General features: G+C 39.2%; 3 protein-coding genes across 3 annotated transcripts in view; 2 read left to right on the forward strand and 1 right to left on the reverse strand.

Annotated features, from left to right (window-relative positions):
• The window catches only part of LOC140953884 (uncharacterized), a 7,302-nt gene extending 7,032 nt beyond the window's left edge, over positions 1–270 (forward strand). Inside the window, exon 3 of the mRNA XM_073403262.1 lies at positions 171–270. Within this exon, the coding sequence (XP_073259363.1) occupies positions 171–270 (100 nt within the window). The remainder of the gene's footprint in view (positions 1–170) is intronic.
• Positions 271–476: 206 nt separating this feature from the next.
• LOC140921435 (protein LEG1 homolog) lies at positions 477–2,373 on the forward strand. The gene is made up of 2 exons (XM_073371429.1): positions 477–1,215; positions 1,930–2,373. The coding sequence occupies exons 1-2, from the start codon at positions 534–536 to the stop codon at positions 2,367–2,369; spliced, it is 1,122 nt and encodes a 373-aa protein (XP_073227530.1). The 5' UTR covers positions 477–533; the 3' UTR covers positions 2,370–2,373.
• An 11,402-nt stretch (positions 2,374–13,775) lies between these two features.
• LOC140953885 (uncharacterized) lies at positions 13,776–23,070 on the reverse strand. The gene is made up of 3 exons (XM_073403263.1): positions 23,018–23,070; positions 21,355–21,846; positions 13,776–14,583 (listed from the first exon to the last, which is right to left on the reverse strand). Exons 1-3 carry the CDS (start codon positions 23,053–23,055, stop codon positions 13,776–13,778), a joined length of 1,338 nt encoding a protein of 445 aa, XP_073259364.1. The 5' UTR covers positions 23,056–23,070.
• Between the last annotated feature and the right edge of the window lie 4,752 nt (positions 23,071–27,822).

Raw genomic sequence — 27,822 nt, forward strand, 5'->3', positions numbered from 1 at the left:
TTCTATTTCACCAGGATCTCACACCTTTCCCCCTGAAAAAAAAAAAAATTCCCGGAGCCGAACACTAGCCCACGTTTTATTTACCCTTCATGACCCTGGGGCATTATGTTGGCTATGTTTTAATTTTAGATGTGTTTATGAAATTGGTGGAAACTGAAAATGACGAATAGACTAAATATCAAAGATTTTAAAAGAGTTTCTCGGGTTTTTGTCTTAGTTTGCTTCGTCACTTCAATTTCCCGAGGGGACGGGGGGTTAGATGGGGAATAGGACTTGTTGATCGGCATGAGTTTCACATGATCAAGCCGCATTCGATGACCTCAGCTGAGGATACCCTACTTTAATAGGGTGACAACACGGACGCATCAGATCCAAATAAAAGAAACTACCAGGTAATCACCAGTAATTAGACGAAGTTAAAAAATCGTAGAAATTTACACGCGCTTTAATGTTTTTTGCATTTACTTTGCAGCTTTATAAGCATTTAATCAAGACTACAAAATTACAAGTATACGTACACTTCAAAAGAAATCATGATCACGTTTCTCTTGCGTTGGTTACTGCTTATGTGTACAGTAATAATCCACTTATCGAGTCCTGTACACGTATCCCAGGCCACACACTATCCACAGGGCTGGCGAGATGCCCCGGGCTCGTTAAATGAGTTTCCAGTTGGAGTTATACAGGGCAAAACGCAGACAATCATCGATCCTTGGAATTATCTACAGAGAATGGGAGTTTTTAAGCTAATGGTCAAACACACGGAGCCTTTCTTTAATTCCTGGGGGTATAATAACACTGGGAATCTCCTCTGGGGACTGCCGCTTCAGTTCGGATGGCAAAAGATGTCCGGTCGCCTTCGTGACATGAGGATTAACCATGGTAATGTTGGATGTGGAGACTATTGCGTATCTCCCAACAGCTGGTGGGCCGATATGAACTACTACCTCTCTGTGCTTCCCTTCCTGGGAGCCTTGAATTCTGGGATATTCTCACCGCTTAAGTATCCTTTGTATATCACCAAACCAGCGAACGTGAGCGAGAAAGTCAAACAAAAGTTTTGTACCAGTATCGAAGAGTGCAAGGTAAAACATGCTGAGGTGATTCAGGACTGGACAGAGTTTTTCCGGCGAGTTAAGGCTGCTTCTCCTGCATCCGATCACGATGCCACAGTAGCACTGATGTGGAAGGCGCACACTACATCTATTAAACATGGTGAGTCAATCAACAGTCCTAAATCCATCCACCCCAAAAAGGTCTCTTGTCTTACTGGAACAGGATAGCGAAATAAAAAACAATCAGATTTTTTGTAGCCTAGCAGGCGTTAAAGGGTGGGGTGGGGGGACGGTTAGGGGAAGGGTAAGAAAGAGAAGAAAAAAAAGGGAGAAGGCATTGGGGCGAGAAAGATGGAAGGAACGCCTGCGTTTCCTTTCTTTTCTTTCTTACCCTCCCCTTCCCCTCTCCCCTTTAAGCAGGCTGGTTTTTTTCCCTTGAGTTCCCCTCCCCCAAGGGAACACCTAAGAAGCCAATAGGAATAGATTCAGCTAGGGACGTTGTGCCTTGGCTATTGTGAGATCTACGTTACGAGAGACTGCACCGAGGTACACAGGGAACCCATCAGCTGGAGCGTCTGAAGACAAAATTGTCAAGCTATTTATAAAATGATATTCCTCTCCAGAAAACTGGCAGCGAATCAAAGCAGTGTAAAATCTACCCCAAAAGACGGCTATTTTCACAGTGACGTGTTCTTTAACTACAGCTAAATTTGCCAATCCCACTGAGATGTATAAACAGTGGCCTTAATTTGCACATGAAAACTGCAAACTGAACGATTCTGGTATTTGTAGTCTTAACAGTTATTCATAACTTATCGAAGTTCTGATGTGATATTAGCTCCTCACGAATTTTGAATGTTTTGTCACTCCCTAGGGCTTCCCCTATTCACTGAAGAAGCCAGTCTACTATCAGAACCAGAGAAGAACTTTGGGGTGGGATGGGCACTATCGGTAGAGTTCATTGCAGCTACCCATTTTCAAACCAATCTCAACGATACGTGTCAACAGCAGTCATCGCTGCCACCAAGAATCTTGAAGAACGGTGACATAGCTCCCTTCATCAAGGACCTCACCGGTGCTCAAAATCGTGTAATTTTGGCGATAAACTTGTTTCGGATCGTAAACACTGAAACCGAGGGATTGCTGCTAAAAGTCTGGCGCAGAGCAATGTGTTCACCACAGGGTCGCGCTATTGGTTTAAAGCTGTTAGAGGACGTGGCAAATAAACCTTGGATTATCCCTAGGATGTTGATATCACTGCTCAAGGCCCTGTTTAAGTATCCTTGCCAATACAAACTGACACCACCCAATTGATGTAGCAAAAGAGCAAATTTTACAGTAATCACGAAGAACTTAAACCTCGTTAGAATGGCCTAACTATAACCATATGGCTATAGCCGGCATTTCAGTATTAGCCACGGAGGTTTGTCCGCAAATCCGCGAAATATCAGGCAGATTTCTTTATGATAAATTCTTACGTTATTAACAAATATTTTTTTCCTTTAATTGTCATCGCTTTGCAGCTGTTGGGACTAATCTGATGCGTATGTATTTTGTTGGGTAATTACCACATTCAAATCATCGCACACTTTTTCAATACCGTGCATCCATTAATATACTTCAGTATTTTTTTAAATAAGCTTATATATCCGCCATGTTTAAAAACGCATTCGATTGCCACGAAAAAGTGGATGTGTGCTTTCTTAAGACTCTGTCTTGCTCGTCAATGTTTGGTCTAAAATTGATTTACCGCGCGCTCAATTTGAAATAACACAACTTCGCCCACTTACAGCCGCGCCAGGACTTTTAGTCAGTATCAGTATAATTATTGAATCAGTATCCGGTTGACAAAAATGAGGAACCTGGCATCTTAATTTGTCTCATTGTGTATTCAAAACATAAACGATGCGATTTAGAGCAACACATGCCAACTGAAAATGCCGCACGGTGATTTAGCAGAACAGATTCGATTTGGAGCAAAAAAAAAGTGCGATTCGTGACAAAATCAATCTGGCTGCCAGTGAGAGCCAATCAGGTAAAGAATGAGTTTAAAATAGGCGTGATAGAGAAAACAAGAAGTCATGGCAAAAAACACAGTACTGAGTATTAATCCTACTGTTTGGTTGAATTGTAGTGGTAACTGATGTTGGATAAACGACTGTCACTGAGTGATATATTAAATCTACAATTGCTACACTTTACTTTGCCTGTTTTGAGGTCTTGTCAACTGAAATTAACAGAATTTTAGATAATTATAAGTAAACCCAGTTGAAGACTTGTAAGACTTTAAGACTCTGTCTTGAATTATAACACGGTAAACTTCTCTGCCTAAATGTCACCATACCAACAAGATGAAAAGCGAAGAATGTGGCACAATGATCATGCTTTTTATACAATACGTTCTGCTTGATAAAACGTGTTTATCTGTTCCTCCATCAAATTCTTCTTCTGCGGTTCTTCTTTCAGGAATGACTTCTAACCATTTTATATACAGTGATATTTTCCCATAGTTTAATTCCCCAAAGTTTCCCCACATTGATGTGATTCAGCATAATTGCCCTGTTGCTTCGTTGCATTGTAGTGCACCTTTAAGCAAACATGATGCGTACAATCGCTTTATAAAGAGGCTAACCAGGAGAAAAAAAAACCCTTAATCCTACGAACTATAGAGTCACCCTTTTAGAATGATAGCAGAGGGTTTCAGCCTCAGTAATATAAATGGCCATTGCTGTCCCGCTCGACAGGCTGATAGGTAGGTCTTGATTTCTCATCATCAATCCTCGCCTTGCCGCTAACGTAGTGGTTTATTGCCATAACATTTGCAGCCGCAAAAATCATCACGCCAATGACGATAAGACAGATTTCAAGCACAGCCATCCTCGCTGAGACAGTGCGGAAGTCCGAGCCCTGGTGGTTGCAGGGTCTTTCAGATACTTACAAGCAATAATAATGACTAATACTGATAAATTGTGATAAAAAGGAGGGGGTGGGGTGGTTGCAGCTCCAACCCCCCCCCCCCCTCCCTTGAGGGGTTTGCAGTGCAACAGCCATTCAGTTATTGATCAAAATGCAAATGTACATTTACCAAATTCAAAACTAATGGAGGTTCTCATAAGTACTGAAGTAATATGACTCGTGAATCATTCTGAGCGGTGAAATCAGGGCACACTGTAAATACTGAGCTCATCTGAAAATATAGATAAGAACAAAAAGGCAACGCATGTCTTTCTTAGATGTCTTAGCGTGAACGATCGCAAACTGTGTAAAAACTTTTGATGCGTTTTAAGTGTTAACAGGAAAACGGAATGGCGCGGATCTCATGGTCATCGACTTACTTAATTACGTATACATTTGCTTTTGTTTGTTTGTTTTTAGAAGACCCACAATCCTATATTTGTTTTTTGTTTGTTGATTTGCTTGTTTGTTTTTGTTCACACAGCGGAAATGTACCTTGCTGATAAAACGGCAGAGATTTCTATGATTTCAGGAACTGAATACTTCCACGTCTTTAACTCATGCCCAGTGCATTTTCGAAGGCCTGGTTACTTAATTTCTTTCAAAATCATATGCAAGAATTCGTAAGAAACATAGAAACACTGACTAAAGTGCGTCATATTTAGGAGATTGATATTACTCCAGCCGAGCATAATCACTAATGTTTTTACCATGGTTTTTTGGGTGACGCCGTGAAGATTGAATTCCGCTGCTCTGAATGTTGTCTATACTTTGTACTAATTTTATTAGTCCTCGTATTGCTGGTTTGAACGTGACGTCATGGCTGCTATGTTGGTGGTCAAGAACAAAAGGATTTCTCTCCTCTGGGAACTAAACTCTATTTTCGTTATTTTCATGTAAATTCTTCGAGAAAAAATTTTATTGTTTTGACCCCCAAAGCTCCCTGGCAGCCTTGTCTTTGTGGTTGCAAACTAAGAATTGATTTATACTGTAGTGCACCTTATGTAATGTTAAAGTTTTCATATCTTCTGTTTACTTCAGTTGGAACGTGATCATGACTTAAAAAGATGACCCTCTACCTTCTTAGAGTAAAGTTTATTGTAATTATGTACTCATCTAAAAACTCAAATCTTGTATGCTTGGTGAAATTAAATCATGAGCCGATATTCCCGAAACTTTCCTGTTAAAAGAGTACCACAAGTATATACCTATTAAACGCAGAAGTGTTTTCTCCCAGTTAAAAAAATGGAAGATCAAATTGTGTTTTCCTTGGTTTAGAAACGGTGCTGGTAGTCGGCTAATGGTTCATTTATTTACGAACCGATTTTGTGCCCATTCATCCAAAATGCCAATCAACCATGTCGAGTCAGCGATGAAATGTTTTACCGCGGCTGATCACAATCCACAAATTCAGTGAAACAAGTGGGGAATATCAATATTTTGGGGATCTTTGTCACCCTGAAGAGGTACAGAGGACGGAACGGAGGCTTGAGGGCGAGAAGAAGTTTTAAGCTGTTGCTTTTTTGGATAGTGCAGCAGCTTGCAGAGATCGAGAACATTTACTTCATATGAATGGACAACTTTCAATGCTTGCATGGTTGATCATCGCTTTTGTTACTGTGGCTGGCACTGTAACTCTAGCTTACTTTTACTACAAACTGCTTAATTATTTCATCAAAATGAAGATTGAAGCCGAACCTGATCATGATCTTGAGCCTCTAGAGAGAGAAACAAAATTAAAAAGACAATTTCGGGTCCAAGAACGACAAGATTCTGACGAAGAAAGAATTAACATATTCAGAGAAATTAATAACAGTGACATGACAATCGAACGAACTTGATAAAAATCGTCAGCTACTTCTTAGTTGGCTAGTTAGTTGGATTGGTTAGAGTATCAAAAACGTATAAGTTTTTTCTTTTCGTAGTCCAATGCTATTGGGCTAATGTAAGTAAATTAATATGCAATTAAACAGATTAAAAGGAATATTAGACATTGTTTTGGGCATATAAGTTGGTAATGAATATATTTGACAACTGAACTATACTAATTTGCTCCAGTAATTCAGCACATAATTGCCATGAAGTTTATCTCCTCCGGAAATTTTGTTATGTGTTTATTCAAGTTATAGACACTGAGTAAATTTGCAAGTTTCTTCAGAGAAATGGCCACCTTGAGATCTCACTCACATACATATGCTGATTATCGCACAAGTGTCAACAACACTCCTTAACGCTAATATGCCTTGGAAGTCCGCCAAAAGAAGTACCAGTTTGTTCTATTAGTTCCATATGTATTACTGACAGTTTCCGCACAAACTCACAGTAAGCTTTGTATATAGGGTGACTAATTCTAAGTATATATATATATATATGCCAGGGGAAAATCCGTGTGAAGAAACAGGGCACAGGTGTCCGTACTTCGAATCCTTGCCCTTTGCCTTGCTTGACGCTACCGCATACGCTATGGCACAAAACACACACACAGAAAGAACAGTAACTCCGACAAACAGGCCGATGGCAATAGCAGAGTCCACTAAAATTAACAACATTGTGGCGATGACCAGAGTCTAAATAGTCAGTTGGTTGGTCATATGGCAGAATAGAGAACAAATAGTAGCTCTACGCGAGTGGCCGCGTAGTTATGGGGCACATTTGGGGCATGGAGAGAGATCTCAAGGGCACGGTCTAGAATGATAGCGGCGTTCATTATGCCAAAATGGAAGCTTTGGTTGAAAGAAGAAAAGTGCTGTTAATTTAGGTGTTCTTCTTTGACGAGTTAGTTACTATACGGCCGAGGGATTAAATTTTACTAGGGGAACATGAATAATATCAAATACCGTAAAATTCCGAAAATAAGCCCCGGGGCTTATATTTTTCAAAGGCCGGCCCTTTTTGAGGGGCTTATTTTTGGAGGGGCTTATCTACGGAGGGAAATTTGCGTTTCAAAATCGATCGAGCTAGCCTTACAGTTGGAAGTAAATTTACTGTTTTTGCTTTGTGTTACTTTGTATTTGAGGGCAATTCTCCAAGTACAAGCCCACGGGGGCAGGAGGGGCTTATATTTGGGGGAGGGTGATCTAACGGAGGGTTTTTTGCGTAACCGGTTTGGGAGGTTTATATTTGGAGGGGCTTACACATTGAGGGGCTTATTTTTGGAATTTTACTGTAGACCCAAATAGATATTTTGGTCTCCCCGGGATCCGTGAACTGAGCGAGAGTTTTCTTTAATTTTCTAACTGACAGAAAATTGGTCACAGTAGAAATAACAAACCTTGGGGTCCTCCTCGAATAAGTTTTTAGAAGTTAGGTCTGACGCGAGCTAAAACATTTGCGCACCCAAAGAAAACGCCTACAACTGATGCAGGTTACGGTACTTTTATTGAAACATCTATATTTTTCAAGAAAATCACTGCTTCGGGATGGGATTTAACTTTAAAAGGCGGTTAAGCTTGAGATACTTACTCCGAGATATTCTACATATTTTAATGTTTCCAATCCAAGGGGGCTTTGTTATTTTAGTTCTTTGAAAGGACAGGAAAAGGACATCATTTGATTTTAATTGAATTTAGAGTTCAGTAATTTGTTTAAAGTTAGCCACACGTAAATGTTAATGTAGTTCAGTTAATTATATGATTAACGAATTGCTGTATTTAATTGTTTAAGATTTTTATCGGCACACATATCTAGCCGGGCTTTTGGAAACGTTACCGCCAAATATATCTCTTCCGCAGGCGGTTTTTTAGAGGGGGCAAACTGACTATCTACAAAGTGGCCAATATAAAAACTAAGAGCGCAACCACTGCTTTTTCCTCTTCTCTTCCTTTCTTCCTCCTTGCTCGTTAGTTTTCTTCTAATCATTTTCCTTTGCTGCTGTGATTGTCGAGCTTATCACCCGCAAACACGAAACCCTGCCTTTTGGCCCTTTTTACTCAAGTCAGGCTGCAAATTTGGCTCCTCTGCTTACCTAGATCTAAAGAAAAATACGCCTTCTAGGGGTCTAAGCATTTTGGTGAATCTAAGAATAAGAAGTCACAAGCTTTTGATTGAAACAGGAAGATACTAGTACGACAAAGTACTCTCAGTGTGAAGAAAGGCGAATACTAGTCTCTGTAAGTTACTGTAAAATCACTGATGCTTGTTGTTGCCACGGTGTTGTACTGAGTTTATTTGAGAAGCTACATATATCATTAATATCAGAAACTCATAAGGAGTTGAAACGTGTAACTCTCATATGTTTGCTTTGTCCGATGCTCGTGATTATTCATTTTCGAAAGTACCATATTTGGAACGAGAAGAAGAGATAACTGACCAATCAAACTTCGTAAACAACGTGACGTAATTTTCCTTCAGGTTCCCGCGCCCGCTTAAAAAAATGGCCGACAAACGGGGGAATAACTCCCGAAAGCCGAGAAAGCTTCCAAAGGTTGAAACCAGGAATATTACCGAAACACTGAGCAGGATATTATTGCCTTACCACCCGGGCCAAACGTAACATTATGAAACCCATTGACGGCCTCGCAACTTCTTGAAGTTGTCACTTCAAAAACGATGCCTCGTTGAACCTCTGCACAGTAAACTTATACTGCAAATAGGCTTTTAAAATTCTTATGTTAAAAGTCTAGAATAAACAGTGAAAAATATTTTCGAATAAAATTCATTAGCTGCGTATCGAAAGTGTCCAAAACCGGAACCTGACATCTTCGCAGAAAGTGATGCTTGTAATGAATGTGAGAAGCATTTTAAAAACTTAAATTAAACTTAGATGTTGTAGTCACGATCGATTTTTGAGCTAATTTTATGACTGAACAAACTCAAAACAATAGACAGAGAAGCCGTTTCTTGAAAATTTTTATTCAAAGTCCAAAAAGTTAATCCTTTAAAGCAATTCGGAAAACACTATCTGGATCGTGGATTTGTTCACGCAAGTGACATCGGCTAAGCAAAAAGCAAAATTCAACACAAAATCCACCTCAAATCAGGGCACATTTTGTAATTTTTCTTTAGCGCCGAATAGAAAAATTAATAAAACGTCTATGAAACATTTAAAAATACATAAATTCTCTTTCAAAAACGTAATTGTCTTGGCCATAGAGTGCAAAATGTACCTGAAAATTCAGCAAAAACTTCGCAGACTTGGTTGCATTTCAAAACAGACTATGGGCTCCGCCGTGAAGAAAACAAGGTAGAATTCCTCGAAGGACGATTTCTTGATGAAAAGCTTCCCTTTCTTCACAAAAAGAAAGCTGAGCATTCTTTTGTACTTTCTCTTTCCATTTTTTGTCTTTTAACGGTGTATTTTTAACCTTGAAATGCAGAACTCTTGTGTTAAAACATCTGCATGATGATCGCGAAGCAGCCATTTTGTTGAAAATGGATATCCGTCACTAAGATTTCCAAATATGGTCAAAATGAATATTCACAAGCATTGAACTCCAGTTACACGTTTCAACCCCTTATGGGTTTCTGTTAATATACAATTAAAAACTCTGATAACTCTGATAGAGAGCTTCCATTAGGAAATCATACAGCGTATCACAGTGAGCAGAATTATCAGGGGCGGATCCAGGGTTTTATTTAGGAGGGGTAGCACTCGTCTCTTGTTCTACTTCAACACCAATAAACCAAATAGTTTTTTTTTTTTTTGCAGAATACCAGTTGTACTAGAAAACCGCAGGTCACCTCAGAGGGGGGGAGGGGGGGGGGGCGGTGCGCACCCTCTGCACCCGCCCCCTAGATCCGCCCCTGATTGTAGGAATATTTTATTCATTGAATAAAAAAAATATGCTCTCATTTTGAATTTGTTAACCTTCCTAGATAAACCGGACATAGGGTTCCAGAAAAGGAACTAATTCGACAATGCAACCAATCATAAAATCCTTCTAAAACCACAGATCAAGTTCCTTGCACACATGTCGTAGGAAATAATAGTCTTAATGAGACCAATTTGGAAGACAAAAATCGTGTTTTATTCAGCACTATTAACTATTTTAAAGCAAAAGGTAAACGAAATTTTTGAGATTTAATAAAAGAAAAAAGTTTCCCTGTACAACTTTTCAAGAAAGCTGGCACTCTTATTCACCTCAGTATACATTAAACTCTGTAAAGTGCATGTCAGTGTATCCAGTTTTCAAGACTATGGCCTTGTGATCCGACTTTGAAAGGAAGCAAGGCTCCTAAACAATTGAATAAACACCTTGCATTAACCTGTAAGTATGTCTCACGATATGATAGTAATTTTCGCTTTACCGCAAAACGAAAAAATTAATATTGAAAAAGAACAACTGGCGACCGAACTAAGAATTATTAACTAATTAAAAACAAAAACCAGCTGTTCCTCTCTAACAAGGGGCCATTTGTAATTGATACAGTGGACCCTCGATATAAGAAAGGGAGTGGCATAATTCGAGGCTCCTTATCACTTGAAGGATTGAAAATTTAAAAATGCAAAAAAAATTAAAAACTGATTACAAATAAAGTCAATGTCTCACACTTCCTTATTTAATAATTTTGACTCGCAAATTTCGTAGGAATCGAAATATATATAAAGTTTTCTAAAGCATTAGAACTTAACCAAATCGATCAGTGGATATATAACTATTCAGTTTCGCGCGTTTTGATTACCTCCTTTTCCTGGGAATGTCCTTGGCTATTGACTCAGTTTCGCATGGGAGGAAAATCAGAAGGCGTTTTGTTTTGCGACAGTTTCAGTAGAAGACGAAATTTTAGTGATAACTAGAGCAGCCGACCAACTCTGTTAACTGGAAGGGTGAAAATTATCTCCACCTTGAGAACACATCATCGCCTCTGTCTTTACATGAGGTTATTAGAGAGGAAAAGTCGTTAATGCGTCACGTTACCATGGTAGCAAAATTTCTGGATGACAACAAAGCGAAAACGTCACTGGCTTAAAAGTGAATTCGCACTGTTTCAAACTTCATCCATCTTATTCAATTTCATTTAACTTGTCAAATGTTGGCGAAATTGTCTGGGATTGTATCCGAAAGGGCCGTATCTAAGTTTAGAAAAAGAAAAAGAACATTTTTGTGTTGTGGTCAGGTACTCCATAAAGCGGGCGCTTTATGTCGTAGTCGTCCAACGACGACTAAGAAATGTACCAAAAAGATGCTTGTGCCAAGTTGTTGTTTCGCTAATCAAAACCTATTTTGCTATTTTGCCTTTCTCGTTGCCGTAGCCGTCGTCGTTTCGTAAGCTCTCTATTCATTAGACTACCAGTAGTCCCCATTTTTCCTCAGAGATAGTAGAGCGAGCGAAACGTGAGCGCGCGTGAAAATCACCCCACGCGGGAAAAGGCGACACGCGTGTCGCCTTTTCTCGCGTGGGGTGATTTTCACGCGCGCTCGCGTTTCGCTCGCTCTACTATCCTTGAGGAAAAATTGGGGACTACTACTCGTAGTCTATCTATTCATGGTTGTAATGCGGAAATTTTGCTACCATGGTAAGGTGACGTCACACTTCGCGCTTTTTTTGTCACTGTTCTGTTACGTCGTTTCAATCAAAATTCTTTCTTTGCATTACCTCTATGACCTCTATGATGGTTATTTCGTCTCGCGCCCTGCTATTACGGGGTCTCGCTACTACAGATATTAACTCGCGTTCCTGAGGGTGTCCGCAACAACGGGACTTGATCATGCTGTATATCATAATTCAAGTTCCACTTTTAAACTAAAAAAATAAAACGATTAGGTATAAGAAAAAAGCAAAAGTACTACCACAACAGTCAGTCCAGTAAAATGAACGGTTTACATGGGTTTTGGTCGTGCAGCAATTGCTGTTGACGCTGATGGTAGTGTTCTGGAACTAAATGGATTCTGCAGCGCTTTTTGGCCGCCGTCGGCCGTGTTCCCGTAAGTGCTCTTCTCTGGGGCTATTCCCGTGGATCTTCTTTCTGAAATTAATTGTGGCTCGTGAGTTTTAAATTAGCAGCCTCAAAGATCAAAATCAAAATGATCTTAATTCTCATTAGAAAAGGACCATGACCGGGTCAGGCAGTTTAATTCTATATTTAAGCGTCACTACCAACAAACCACCAAGTACCAAGTTTCGCATATTTTATCTCACCCATCAAGACGTCATCTATCAAAATTTAACAGAGACAACTTGGATTTGATTTTTGTTAAAGTTGTAAAACGGAGAGAAATTTTCAATCTCACTTATAACAATCAATTTCTACAAATGAGCTTAGCGGCCCCTCTAACTATTAGACCGTACTAGCTCAGGCGTAAATAAACAGGGATCATCCGTGATGACCTCATTCAATCTCTGTTGAATGAGCAAGCTGTATTGAATCTTAGAAGTCTGATTGTCTGAAAATTAACGAGGAAAATCGGGATCATAGTTGTAGGTAGACTCATTAGCTAGTTTATGTTTGTTTTAAATACATATTCGTGCTTATGTGTCCCTACAACGACCTGAATTAAATCCCACTGACCGCACAAAAAGCAGGCCGGGCGTATTTGATCGTATTTTGCAGTGCGAACGATGATACTAGAGAGTTTCAGATCCGAGTTTACCGCGAACCTCTAACTGCTGGAAGTCACGTGACAAGTCTTTCGCGTCACGTTTGAGGTTTACGATGTGCGTTTTCAACGTGGGGAGGTGGGTTTTCACGTATGTCATTTACTTGAAAGCTTTTAGCGTATAATTCTTGTTTCATCCCACGTAGTGATACAAAAATCTTGTGGAGCAAATCTTTATCCATTAACAGAGGTACAAATTCGGGCGAAATGCTGAATCTTATAAATCCTATTGGATCTTGAAAACAAGTGCCATTCATGGCTGCTGATTCAAAGTGGCGGCCGTAATTTAATCCACCGCCAATCTAAATCGAATTATGTTTGAACGTCGAACCGCAAACGGGAACGGGTAACCGCAAACCGCGGTTAGAGGTTCGCGGTAAACTCGGATCTAAAACTCTCTGCTAATCATCTCCCGCCATCATGGCTTGGACCTCGAAACTGATAGAGAGTTGGGGCGAATCAAAAAAAGATTCCAAGGCAGAGGTTTACGACTCAAAATAGAGGAGGGGAGGGGAAATAGAGGAAAAAAATACGCTGTTTCCCCCCCCCCCCCTCACCTTTTCCTTTCCCCTACACCTATATCGAGAGGCTACCGATCAGTTCCAAACCTTTTTAAACACGTTCTCATAAATTAATGTGGTCAGGGTTAAATGCTAAGGGCCTGTTTACATGGAGGTGGGGAAGCCCTGATAGGTGAGGGTCACCCCACCTATCATGTAAACATGATCAAAATAAAATGAGAGATTATTTGGACAGGCGGGTTACCCCACCTGAGCGGGTTACCTCACCTACCTGGGGTCCCCCACCTCCATGTAAACACGCCCTAAAAGCAAACAAATATTTTCATGTTATTTGTATATTCCCACAGGGGATACAAGGCCAAAGACCAGAGGTACCCCACCTGCACTGACCAGTTAAAAGTTTCACTGTGACGCAGAGACTATTTTAAGTTCCTTCAGAGGGTTTACATCCTTTCTATTAACCCTTACCTTGTTTCCATACGGACTTTTCTAGTGTACATGACGCCGTCTACAAAGTAAGAGTCATGCTCTGTATTAGTTGGGACAACAATTTTGCGCTATCAGTGGATTTACAAAATTCATATATGCGAAAGCCTCTCTTCAATCGTGCCTAATTGATTTAATTTATGCAACAAATTAAAGTCGAGAACTCAGAAAAGACTGAAAAAACTGAACTAAAACTTGCATATTAAAATAATACCAAGAATTTACGATTTACTGAAATGTACAGTACCTAGGGCTTGCTTCAAAGCCTTGCCATTGTGTTTCAGAGAGAAGAGCTGGTCTTTCATTTTATAGACCATGTCTATTTGAATGACCATTCCGTCGCTGTGCGCGGGACTCGAGATTTGCGTGATGATACTTTTCTTCTTCTCCTCATATGCAATCTTGTCGTCCTTCAGTTGTTCGATCCTTATGTCGTCTCTTATCATCTTTTCCTTGGCCTCTTCTTCCTTGATCAGCATGTCAAGGTAATCGCTGAAGGAATCGTTGCAGGGAATCATGGCATTCTGCTCGAGAAATGCACCAAAAAGGCTGGCACACTCATAGATGATCTTCCGCTCTTCTTCATTCTCTTTTATTTGCTTCTCCAGCTCACGGATTAGTGATTCCTTTTTTCTCTTGACGTCGGTTAGTTCGTTCATCTTTTTCTGTACTTCATCTGACATGAATGTCTTCTCTTTAGGAGTAGTGGTGTATCGAACATTGAAATGGAGCCTCTCCTGGAACTTCTGGATCTCATCGTCATCCTGCTTGACCAGCTTTTTGGTCAATTCGACCTTCTTTAAGTTCATTTGGATAAGTTGAACAGCTTCACCCATTAGTTTGCTCATGGCGACAATGAAGTTCCTTGCCTCGTTCAGACTCAGGGTCTTTTTAATCTCGTGGGGTGGCATATTTTTAACGAAATTAAAAAGTCTGGCTGTTGTGTCGCGTGACTTTTCCCAGCTCTTTGAGAAGAGTTCAACTTCTTGCTCTTCGAATTCAACTCCTTTCTTTTGGCAGGCTAGAAACCTTTCAAGAAAAGAAAACTCAATTTTATTACAAGATCGTCAGTCACGCAATAAATTCTCGATAAACAAGGTTTTTTGAGAGGATTTTTGGTCGTGGATTGCAAACAAGTAAGCTAACAATGGACAAAATTGAATTTCGCTTTCAATACTTTTGCAAAGTACGGTAACTGTTTTTTTTTTTTTCTTTTTGCTGCTATTTGTCTGTTTTGTCGGTTTTATTTTGCTTGCTTTTTATCCTAGTTATCCTTCAGTATGATTTCGCCGCTTATTTATTCATTATATTTATTTAGTCTTAGGTTAGGGAGGGAGCTCATATAATAAGCGCCAAGGTTTCAATTTGAGGTTCTCGCCAGAAAAATACTTTTAATTATTTTACTTATACAATTTACGTCTTTGTAATATTCAACTAACATTTCTGTAATATATTGAATGTCTGTATGTAAACTACATATATACATATATATATTTTTATATAGAATTATATATCTGTGTGGATTTCATACTGACTAATTGAACATGGCAGACATTGGAAATTAGTTTGTTTCAAGATGAAATGACAGGCAAAATCGCTTGGGAAAATTCGATGTCAATTAAAACTTTCCCAGACCATGTATTGAACAGTAGCTAAAACAAACTGACAATTGATAATTTTCTACGAAAGTATTCAAGTTTGATAAGTTTTTTTTTGCTAAGCTAGAAAAGGTCATCAAGTTTTTCTTACTTTGTTGACCACAATGAAATCTTGGTGCCTTCCAAATTTTAGCGTTCACATTGCTCCAGATTGCATCCCAGAGTACTTAAGAGCGTGTCTCCGTAAAAACCGACCAGTGATTTTGGATCAAAAAATTAATTTCTCTTATATTCTGGGATATTAAAGCCTTCACCTTAGTAGTTAAAAAAATACATTTCGTTTGACCGAAAGTGATAAATATATTTTTTTACGAATTTTTGAATTTCCGGACGATTAGCGCCGGCGTCATAGCTTTTCAAACTGCAAAAATCGCTAATATTGACCGCGCTCTAGAAAACGAACACCTCGCTGAAAAAGCCTGATTTTCTTTTCCGTATACAGATACACCACTGTAGATTTTCTAGCCATATCACAGTTCCGAATTATTTATTTATTTCAACGGCAATGATTTTTTCCCCAGCACGTGTTTTCGGCTTTCCATCAAAACACGAAAGTAGCTCAACTTTGAGGGTAATTTTAAAAAGTGTGGCACCTGTCTGAACTTCGCTATCTGTATGACTACAATCTAGGAATGATAGTAAAACACAAAAAGGAATAACATTTTTGTGCTCTCCACGTTTTCAGAAGAGACCGCCGTTTGAATTTCCAGAAATTTCGTAAACTTGATAATTAACGAACACTCGCCTTGTCGATCTGCTTGTCAAAGTCCAACTTCATTTGATGGCGTGATAGATCTTATCCGAGTTCTTTCACATTTTAAGGTTATTTCTCGATCATCTGAAACTATATTGGCCGTTGATTCCATGTCCTTTGTCCGTTTAAAGAAGTTATCTGGTTTATAAAATGGCAGCCATCCGCGAGCGTGACTGGTTCGTGACACCGTCCTTAAAGGTCTTTTGCTAAGATTAGTTGGGTGCAACCCTTTTCATTGAGATTATACTCTTCAAGACATCGCAGTGAAATTTCTAGGGCAAATAAAACACGTTTCTTTGCAAATACGACGCGATGAGTCGCTGACAAAGCGTTTTAACCCAGTCTCCTGACAAACTTGAAAAATGCGTGACTTTGTATTTCATCCCCAGTTCTCCTGCATTGGGTGATGACCTGATACGGTAATAATTAACAAATACTAGCTCGTTCACTTGCTTTATTAACTTCTTAGGTTGTAATGTCCCTCTTGGTTTTTGTAGAGGATATTTTTTCTCCTGAAGTAACCGCTTTAACTCTAAAAACATCGCTTTTTTTTTAAAACCTGTCCTTCAACGGCATCTTTTATCTAGTTTGTATAAAAGTGATACAGAGCGCCCGGGAGGAGCGTTATCAGTTGCGAGCGTAACACCGTTGATTCGTAACATTTACTGTTAAGTTCGATGTAATTAACATTGAATCGCTATACTTCGATAAATTTTCTTCTTCAGCTTAACATAAATACACTGACAAAAATGGTTCAACACATTTCAGCTAAGAGAATTGAGAAACCATGGCCACGCTACTACAGTTTCCACGTCCTTCCCAGGACCCCACGCTGCGCGGAAATTCATTGAACTGGACCCTGGCATTCACATTCCGTGCTGTTCTCATATCCTTTTCAACCTGAACAAGGTCCGCCTTGCGGCCAGTTCGCTCACCAGTTTCAAACTTGGCTGTGAGATATTCTTTAACCTCACGAGAAAACCGGATGGAACCTGCGTGGGCCTTGTTTAGTGCCCTTCCCATCTGCAGGGTTTCTACCTGGTTTCTACGTCAGTTGATGATTCGGACGCTAACATAAATGGTGCAGATTTTCCCACAGCCACATCCACTGATGTAAATTTTGTTGCCCAGTCCTTTCTGATCTTGTTTACTCAAGTTTAGGCTTATATAAGATAATGTCACAGTTTTTCAATGACCATGAAATTCAGAGTCCGGGTAGTTAGTTAATCAATTGTGGCCCTGAAAAAATTTGAAGAAAAAAAAATACGAATTTTTAAGAAAATGATTTTTTCGTGAGAAGGCTCTTAAACGCTGACAAACGTCAACAAATAGCGAAAACTATAATTTCTATATGTTTGTTTTGCTCGAAATCACGCGCATTTACAAGGCCCTAAAGCTTTTTGCTGACTTGCAAGGACCCATCTGTTATAACGATCCCCAAAATAAAGGGATGAATCTCATAGTTTATTAGATATAATCGTGTAAGGTTTGCTTATCATTTTCGCATAAATTATGACCTAAATTTGGAAACCGCTGAATTTCTCGAATTGGGTCTTTGCGTTTTTGGTGAAACTCTGTTCAGCGCAAGGCACTAATGCGCACTTTGTGCAGCCGAGAAATTTTCACGAAAAAATGCCGGCAACGGCAGATTTTCGACTCAGACCTCAAAGGGGCGTGGCATTATAACCACGTGATATTTACTCCGATCGCCCAAAATTTTATGTTATATTGTAGATTGATCTATATGTTATCCATTCTATGTGTTAGACTTACGATAAAAGTAAAGTAGGCTACCAGAGAGCTTCAAAGTAGGATGGTACCACCCCCCCCCCAAAAAAAAAACTGGGTTGAGTCACCTTAGACACACCTTGTCTCTTCATGTCCTCCTTATTTCTCACTCTCAGTGGTTTTCTCCAGCCAACGTTTATTTTCCTCATATTTTTGTCTTTGCGTCTTGACACAAGTAGTGCAAATTGCTGTGCATTAAAAAGTATCACAATGATGAATTTAACTTTTAGTCAAAGTCGATTCGTAGCGTAAAACTTATTTTTAGAACCATCACTGATTGTGATCTATCGGATTGATAATTGACAACTGGCAAAATAAACTCAAAAAAGTTTTTAATCTCCCGGTTAGGTCTTGAGGTGTCGGAAAAATAGTTTTCAGGATATAGCATATAGCAGGGTTAAAAAACTTTTCAAATACAATATCCCCGATAGTCACAGAAAAGGGTTTTTAAAGAAGGGGAACATTGCCAAGTGTTTCGCATAATTTCGTGGGTCACGTGCATGTAGGCTACTTTACCGAAATTATCTCGTACTTTGAAAAATAGAACGCTATGAATCAACGTAAAAAATAGACAGTCCTGTAAAGACATTCTAAGCACCTTTTACATCTCGCAAAAATCCAGGAATACTTGTGTATTTTTGAACATCTGTGTTGTAACAAATATACTTGTCCTAATTATACTAACGCGCTTGACCAAACAATGTAAAACAAGAATGTTCATCACAATACTTGTTATTTACTCAATCCAAGATTTCTACACTTACATCGTGGCACTGTTGCCAAAAAATATAACTGGTTATGATATAAATATCCGGAAAAATAAACACCTTATAGAACGATTCCCTTTCAAGGTTTTACAACAACGTTGAATGGTTATTCCCTCGACCTTCTCTTTTAGTCTTTATTTATAATTAGATTTAAAGTTTTTTACACAATTCGGAATACTTCACCATGACATTTACCTTGGTTTTATGAGTTCTTTTATTCTATTGAAAGTTAAAAAGTAAAGGAGCCTCACATACGTCGGTACTTCGAAATGATCATTTCATCATTATCTGAAAGACAAACCTTTTTAAACCCCCTCTTCATCAGTACTCCGTTTTACTGGTATTTAAAGCTACTTGAAGCTACACGGAAAGAATTTCTCACACCTGGCCATGGACATCAATCTCAAGACCTCTCACACAGAAGACTCCAAGGGCTACGCAATAACCAGCTGTGTCAATCGTTGCTCCTCAAAAAAGGAAAAACGTAAAATATTGGGTAGTAGAATGCTTACCTGACCCAATGGGAACTGTGATTCCAAAAATTGCGTGAATATTCTTGGACATCTCCAAGTTGATAACATGATCATTTTTTAGCTTTTTCCTTGCTCCTGAATGAAGAGGATATCGACATGTCCTCAAAGGACGCCAGTTGCGACCCAAATTATGTCTGTGTTTTGGACACACGAACATTTCTTCTTGCCGGTGTTTTGGCACATCGAATAGCCCCGCCCTGACTAGTATCAGTTCGCACTCCATCATTCTAGATAGTTTTGAAAGATGGCATGTCTTCAAGTGGATCGTTATATCTTCCTGGCATTCTCGCAACCTACATACTGTATCCGAACCTCGAAAACCTCCACAACTAGATTTTCCGAAGCCCGAGAAAGAACACTTTACTGTATCAGTAGCCATTTTTCCCCCTTGTTTTTTTTGTGTCCAGTACAGGAGGACTGGGGATGAAATACAAAGTCGCGCATATTTCAACTTTAATCTGAACTGGGTTAAATCGCCTTGTTAGCGACTCATCGCGTTTTATTTGCAAAGAAAAGTGTTTTATTTGCTCTAGAAATTTCCCCGCGATGTCTTGAAGAGTAATCTCAATGAACAAGATTGCATCCAACTAATTTTAGTAAAAGACCTTTCAGGACGGTGTCACGAACCAGTCACGCTCGCGGATACTGCCATTTTATAAACAAGATAACTTCTTTAAACGGACAAAGGACATGGAATCAACGGCCAATATAGTTTCAGATGATTGAGAAATAACCTTAAAATGTGAAAGAACTTGGAAAAGACCCATCAAGCCATCAAATGAAGTTGGACTTTGACAAGCAGATCGACAAGGCGAGTGTTCGTTAATTATCTGGTTTACGAAATTTCTGGAAATTCAAACGGCGGTCTCTTCTGAAAACGTGGACAGCACAAAAATGTTATTCCTTTTTGTGTTTTACTATCATTCCTAGATTGTAGTCATACAGATAGCGAAGTTCAGACAGGTGCCACACTTTTTAAAATTACCCTCAAAGTTGAGCTACTTTCGTGTTTTGATGGAAAGCCGAAAACACGTGCCGGAGAAAAAATCATTGCCGTTGAAATAAACAAATAATTCGGAACTGTGATATGGCTAGGAAATCTACAGTGGTGTATCTGTATACGGAGAAGAAAATCAGTCTTTTTGAGCCAGGGGTTTGTTTTCTAGAGTGCGGTTAATGTTAGCGATTTTTGCACTTTGAACGGCTATGGCGCCGGCGCTGACCGCCCGGAAATTCAAAAATTCGTAAAAAAATATATTTATCACTTTCGGTCAAACGAAATGCATTTTTGCAACTACTAAGGTGGAGGCTTTAATATCCCAGATTATAAGGGAAATTAATTTTTTGATCCAAAATCACTGGTCGGTTTTTACGGAGACACGCTCTTAAATTATCAAAACTTCACGGAGGGAGCATGCCCCCGGACCCCCTTGAGTTTCTCGTGCCTTCGGCACTCATCATTAGCACTGTCGTGTCAATATTACACATATTCCCAGTTATGCTCCACCAAGGAAGAAAAAAAGAAAAAACCGGCGCCGCCCCTGAAAACAAGTCGGAGACTCGTCGAGACTTCTTAAGGGACGTCAAGCGTTGTCTTTTAAGACTAATCTTAAACTTTTTAGAGACGTACATGGAAATTTTTACCTACTTTTTACCAGTTTCCAGTGTACATAGTTTTTACTAGTTTAAGTTACTAAAACTAGTTTACTAACCTTTGTTGTTAATAGGCTCTGTTTAATATACTTAAATTATTAACTGTACGTTAGTTTTGGGACGAACACAGTATATAGGTATTATTTTTTGGTATTTATGTTAGAAGCCATGTGAACTTCAAGATATCTTCTTTTCGTGCGAAAGCTCAACTGGTATTACATTCAATTTGGCGTTCAATATATAATAAGAGGAATAATTTGAGTGAACATGTACAGGGTATACGAAACGTGCCAACACATGAACATAAACGTAGATAAAAAATTTTTGCCACAGGTTTCAATAAATTATGTATTAACGGCTTTGGGTGAATTCATTTGCAGCATATTGGACTTTTTCATCATTTTTGGGCGTAAAAAAGAAAAACAGTGGTGGGGTGGGGAGGGGGGGTAATCAAGGTGTGTTGTGGGCAATGGGCAATATGCGCATGCTGAAAATGAACTTCACCTCTCCATGAACTCCGGGAATGAATTGGTTTAACTGGTTGAATATTCAGTTAATAAAAAGTTTTAAAAAACAATATTACGTTGTCATGTTGACAACGGGGTTAACATGTCTTTGCCTAATAATGTTTCTAATGTATAAATTACCTGAATGCTTCATTGTCAAAGCAAAAATAGGTTTTCGGAGAAAGGGGGATGCCGACTTTGTGCTCTGTTAGGAGCTTTCTGAGAACAGGAAGGGTGTCTCCAGGTCTGTAGAAGGTTCCCCTGGAGTTCGTAAAGGCAAAGATGATGTTGGACACCAAAGACTTGTGGAGGTGGGTCAAAAGCTCTAAGATACAGAATTTGAAGGCCACGGTCAGTTTTGCGTTGTTTGGCTTGAGAAGTACAACCACTGCATTAATCTTATCATAGCAGGTTAGAAAGGCCAAAATGTTGTCGACGTTCTCCTTGTCTTTCTCAATGCCCCTTCTATCCCCAATGCCCGGAGTGTCAATGAGGTGATACCTTGTGGTTTCTGTCTCAATTGTGTATTCCTGAGGAAACTGGGTAGTAGATTGACCTTCTTTGAGCTGCTCATTTGAATCTTCGCCAAATGCGATTTCCACCTCTTGTCCCTCATCATTTGTGAAATTAAACCTGAAATTTTGAACAGGAAAAAAATACACGTTATTTCTTTCAGCTGATTATATCACTAAGTCAAGTTTTTGTTGACCTCTTTGTTTGATTGTCAGTTTGGTTGCAGAATCTTATCGTCCACCGTTTCAGAGTAGAATTAAGCTGGAGGTTCCCTGAGGCTAAAGCATAGTCTCGGAGTGACTATGGCTAAAGCAAGTGGGTGCACCAACGCAGTTCCTCCGTCGCTAGTTTCCAACCCCTATACTCTCCTAAAGTTTAAGAAACGGCTTAAAATTAACAGGAATTGATGGTTTGTCGTTTTAGTTGGCGGTAATAAATAAAGCAAGCGGGATTTTCAAGTGAAAGAAATGAAATTAGCCAAATGAAAATTGCAAGCCGTAGGCGCTTATAAACGTTTTTTATCCGAGCGAAATGTAAGGTGCGTCACTTTATATAACTGCTGTCCATTCTCGCCAAGTGTCTCTCTGTAGCTCAGTGAGTCAGTAGAACTAGGTAAACCAGCCCGATCGACCGGTCACCGGTGAGATTCCGGTGGGTTTGTAAGATTTGTTTCTTTTTTTTATTAATTTTTTTTTTATTTTTTATTTTTTTACCATACGCTGGTGATATGTCGAACATCTTTTTTTTTTTACTTTCTCGTTCTTTTGCATTATTTCCTGACTAGAAGATAGAATCTCAAGTCTATTCTAGAAAATATACTTTAAAGTTAGTCAGACAAGGAAAACTGCTGCTAGAGGGTTATAAGAATACCTCTTTCTGTCAAGATCAGAAAACTGTTCATTATCAGTCTTCTAGCTTGCGGTTCCTATTAGGGTTGACTTCCACTGTCCCGTAATTTTTACGTGCGTTAACGTGCGTAAAATTTATACGTTCGCAAATAAAATAGAGGCAATATATGAAAGGTCCCATGTAAGCGTAAAAGTAGAACCTCGCTCAACTTCACGTTTAATTTCAACACTTTATATCTTGCCTCTATTTTATTTACGTGATTAAAATTTACGTGCGTTAACATGCGTAGCCAAAAACGAGTCATATCAGTGGAAATCAACCTTATATTAACTGGGACACTGCACTGATTGGACAGTTAAAAATGCTAAGCTTTTCCTAATTGTCCCGCGGCAAACAGACGAGGTGTACTCAGCGTACACTAGAAAAAAACTAACCATTTTACCTTGACGGAATTAAAACCGTAAATTCGGGGTTGTCCATGGCATCTCTAAGAGAATAATGCGTGGCATAGTTGGCAATCGCATTGATCCAGGTTGACTTGCCCACTCCAGTTTCACCCAGTATAAGGATGTTGACGTCCTCTTCTTTAGTCGATATGGAAAGCTTGAATTAATAAATTTTAAGAAAAGAAAAAAAAGTTAGGCCATGTGCCTTAGTAAAGAGTGTCTACGTAGTAGAAATTGCCATTGCAAAAAGGCAAGACACCTGCAGTGAAAGACACTCAAGCAAGTGTCAGTCCAGTCAATCCACTACTCAGTTAGGTTCAGCGTGTTAGACTAGTTCCATTCACTGCCCAATTTTGACTTCAGAGTTTATCCTTTTCCATCATAAATTTATTAAGTGTTTCGCCGTGCAGCTTGTAGTACTATATCCAGCAATAAAATTTCTTCAACTCTGATCTCGCTGCCATAGGGCTTTCCGCAGAAACAAAAACGCGTAACGGGTCTCTTCTACTTTTATATAATAATTTGGGCTGTTTCTCTCGGTTGCACTACTTTGCTAATGCACCAAAAATTAAAGTCTTCTCAAGGTCGTTTTCTAGATGTTTTGTAGCCAGTTCAGTGGTGCTTTTTAACGAGCTACTATTTTTTTTTTATGGAAAATCCTCTGCCTCATGTGGACAATATAAACCTATATTTTACCTTTTCGACGTTAACCTTCACCTCTACACCTGCCATCTCCTGATCATGAACAAACCGTCAGCTAGCCCGCTTTAACTAAAGTGCAAAAAAGAAATCAACATGAAGTATATAAGACATGCAAATCAGATTTGAGTGCAGATATAACTAACCCTTCTGCACATATCTTACACTGACATATCATACTGTTTAGAAGAATTGAAAATCAACATATAAATATGAAACGGTTATGTCTTCAAGTTAAAAGAAAAGTAGCTTTAGTTATTACACTTTCAATTATTTTCGCGACAGTTAATTAAATTTCGCGATTGGGCGATGGTCATATTTTGCAGCACTTTAATTTTGCGATTTTGTTGAATATTTGGAGAGAGTACAAAATTTTGCGATTTTTCGAAAGGCTGGCTTAACCAAGAGAGGATGAGCTACAAGCTAAATGCCAGCCCCTATTAAAGCCCGTGGTACCAAGGTTTTTTGCTGGGTACGTCATAATCATACTATTTGTCACATGTGATAACTTTTTCATGAAAACAGCTGCATGAAAGCAGCTGGCGAGCTTTCGTAAGACAGACCGCCTGCTACCCTTATATACTGCATTCTACTCAGATATACTTTTTTTTACTTTTTTGTTTTTCTTTTTAATAATCCAATCTCAAGCAACATTTGTAAATTGCCTATACGTAGCGAGATTTACAATTGTACATTCAAAAACACAAGTAAAGTTTCCATTATTATTATTTTTTGGTTGTTGTTGTTGCGCCACTGCTCCGACAAATGCCCCGGTTTACGGGCAATCATGAACCTTGTCCACGGTAGAAGAATTTTCCATCATCATTAAACATTTACTTACCTAGCTGGAGTTTTCTCTCTGAAACAACCCGAGCCTTCGCGGGGTATTCAGCAAGTTCACAGAGGAGCTCGTAGAATTGTGAAATCGTCAACAGCAGGGGATCATATTTATGGCCAAACTCGTCAACCGCCCCATTGCTGTTCCCAATCAGATCATTTGAACAAGACGAAAAAAGACAAGACAATAGTCTTCCTGTGACGCAAGAAAGTCCTTAAGGTACTCCAGTTTATTATCTTCAATTTATGATTTGTCCACAACCTGTCAGGACCTGCCCCTATATAGTTTAAAGTCTAATTTGTTTCTTGCTTGAGTTAACACTTCCTGTGTACATTTGTATAATTCCACACTGAGACTGCACCCCACTCATTATTGTATTAAACGGAAATTTATAGATGGATTTATAACAAACGACTTGCTACCGGCGCCATGACCCTTAATCACTTGAACTATCTTTCTAGCAGAAGAGTTTCCTCTCCTAAAGTTTAACGAAAAGGAGAACAGTTTATAAATCTTTCTGTGACGTTGGAAGAGCCAAATCAAGTTTTCAGTTATATTCATTATCTTTTGTGGACCTGGCCACAACTAAGAAGTTTCAGGTCACCACTGAATAGTAAATCAAAATCGTAATGTACGTAATGGTGATTAGACATCTCGAAACTGTTTAATGGTACCTTTTCATTTGCGGAAGAATATCAATGAAAAGATAGTGGGGCCGCAATCCAGCCATAAAATGTAATGAACAGATACAGCCTCCATGTTCGACCATCCCACGTAAGCGACCACCTTCCATTAAGCGATCCAAAACACCAGAGATTTCCCACAAAAGCCTTTCAGTTGAAAACTCTCCCAGACGATCACCTCCTGTAAGCTACCCCGACTACCACGTTTCGCCCCTCTGTTTCTTAACCCCTCGTAATTTAAGCGCAGACCACTGACTGATCTCTAAGTTCGCTGCATGTATATACTATCATCTACTTAGCATAAGAAGAGCTTTTAGCGATAACAAGGAACTGCACATATTCAAGCAACTCAGAACTTGTATGCTATAAATTGTCTTCCATAAAGTAGATGTGTCCGGAACAGACTTCTTGTAAACGACCACCCCCCTAAGCGACACTCTCTGCATTTTGAGTGCAGTGTTCTCTTGCAGGAGGTTCGACTGAGGTCTGATATATCTTTGCATTTGCTGTCGATCGCTGGAGTAAATCGTTTGAATTGCCAAATTTATCTTAGTCTGTTGTGACTACACTATACGTTGAATGAATAAAAACCCACACATCAATTTTATGAATACAGTACTAAATGACTGCAATTCACTTTTAGTTTTATATGAAGTTGGTTTCAACTTTCGTGTGCAAAATTCGTATTACGAACGCGGTCGCGGTTTTTTGCCGACGAAGACCACTTTTTTGCACCCTGAATCATAACATACCGAAAAGATTTTTATTTGCTCAACCGGAAAATCTGCCATGAAGTCAGTCTTACTTCTCAAATACCTGAAAGAGCGAATTGCCCATTAAACAACTCTTAAAAGGTTTGTTGCATATTTGGTTTGTTGCATAAAGGTACCGACACTTTTTACGTTTTTATCCAGTGACTGGCGTTTTTAGCTAGTGACTGGGGTTTAACAATCTCTAAGTCTAGAAAGTTGTAAAAATTATTAACGGCCAATGACCCGGTTTACTTCGATGCCATGTACTATCCAAACAAAAGTAGCCGTAGCAGCTCCGCGTATCATCAGCTAAACAGAATCAAAGTCAAACTTTCAAACTTTCAAAACGATAGGTTAATACAATTTGTTCTCGTTTGCTTGAGTGAACTCATCCTTTTCATGAACACTAAAGAGCAGCCGGTATTACAATTAAAGCGGGGTATTTCATAAATACTGAATGATCAACTAGTCAGTGTCTCTCTCTCAAACTCTTAAAAAAAACACAGTTTAAAGATCATGAATGTCAACTGAGTTTCCTCTTTTTAAAACCTGTTAGTCAGCCTGTCTCGATATATATGAAATCTTGTTATGACCGGTAATATAATTATTTCGTGCTTGAGTTAACTCTTCCTGTTTATGGTCTCATACAGAGTTATGATACTCCCAGATATTTGACTTTACAGAGCGAAGAACGCTTAAAACAAACAAAACAATTAATTGCACTTCAGTTTCTATTTTTTCCTTTCGTTCCCGCCGGGTACCTACATTAAGAACGTCAGCGCAGATTAAAATGGCCTTTAAAGAAACTGGAATTACTATATGATAAACTAAACTGTCTAGTTTTCCGCTGTGTCTAATCAAATTCTTAAAGAAGGGAGTGAATAGGTCCGCGGATTGGCGGATTTGGCCTTAAAAAGCTCTCGGATTGTGGATTTCGGCGATAAATCGAGCGGATTCGCGGATTTGAAAAATACCGTGGATCGCGGGTCAGCTGAAAGTTTTGGCCCGGTTTCCGGATTCTGTCAGTCTAGAAGTTCGGATTGTGGATCGGATCATCAATTTTCGGTTGGCCTTGGTCAATATGCTGGTGTTTTGTCGGCTAACGTTCCACTTCCGAGGTTTCCAGAAGAGACGTTCTCGTGACCCGACGCATATACATGTATTGTAGTATAGACAGCGTGCCGGAAATGACGTCAGGCAACCTTGTGCATGGTTCCTGCATGGTGACACATGGTTCAGGTAATGGCGGTAATGCTAAGTGACCTGACAAGATCTGTGAATGCGTTCGTGTGAATTGTCTAAATTGCAAAATGGAAACTAGAACTATCGAGTGTGTAGCCTTTTTCTACCACGAAGGTGCCAAAGGCGATCACTTTATTCAAAAAATAAGTTTCGATGCTGCGTCAATTTACAACAAATGTATGGTAAAAGTCGGGAGTTTGATGCTCTATAATTTGAGGAAAGTTGAAATTCTGAAATTTCTATGATTTACAAACTAAAAACAGTTAACCAATTAAGTTTGAAGGGCATCGGTTCGCTGAGAAACGAGAAGTCTTACTTTTAGTTTTCATACAAATGCTTCTACGTTTTCCCGCTAGCGGCGGCTCCATTTTACAGACAAATATCTTCTTGAAAATCGTGAAATTAGTTGTTTTACCAATTTAATGTTGCAGTACGTTTGCTGGGCTGCACGTAACTGCAAAAGAGCTGGGGCTAGGAGAAAGCATCGCTGATAAAGTTGAACAGCGCCTCCCACATTCATTTCGTAAGATGAGAGTTATTTTTCGTAATCACATCCGCTGGACTGTTATACTGGATTTTTGGGCCCT

Source organism: Porites lutea, chromosome 12 (assembly GCF_958299795.1).
Source record: "Porites lutea chromosome 12, jaPorLute2.1, whole genome shotgun sequence".
Taxonomy (NCBI): Eukaryota; Metazoa; Cnidaria; class Anthozoa; order Scleractinia; family Poritidae; genus Porites; species Porites lutea.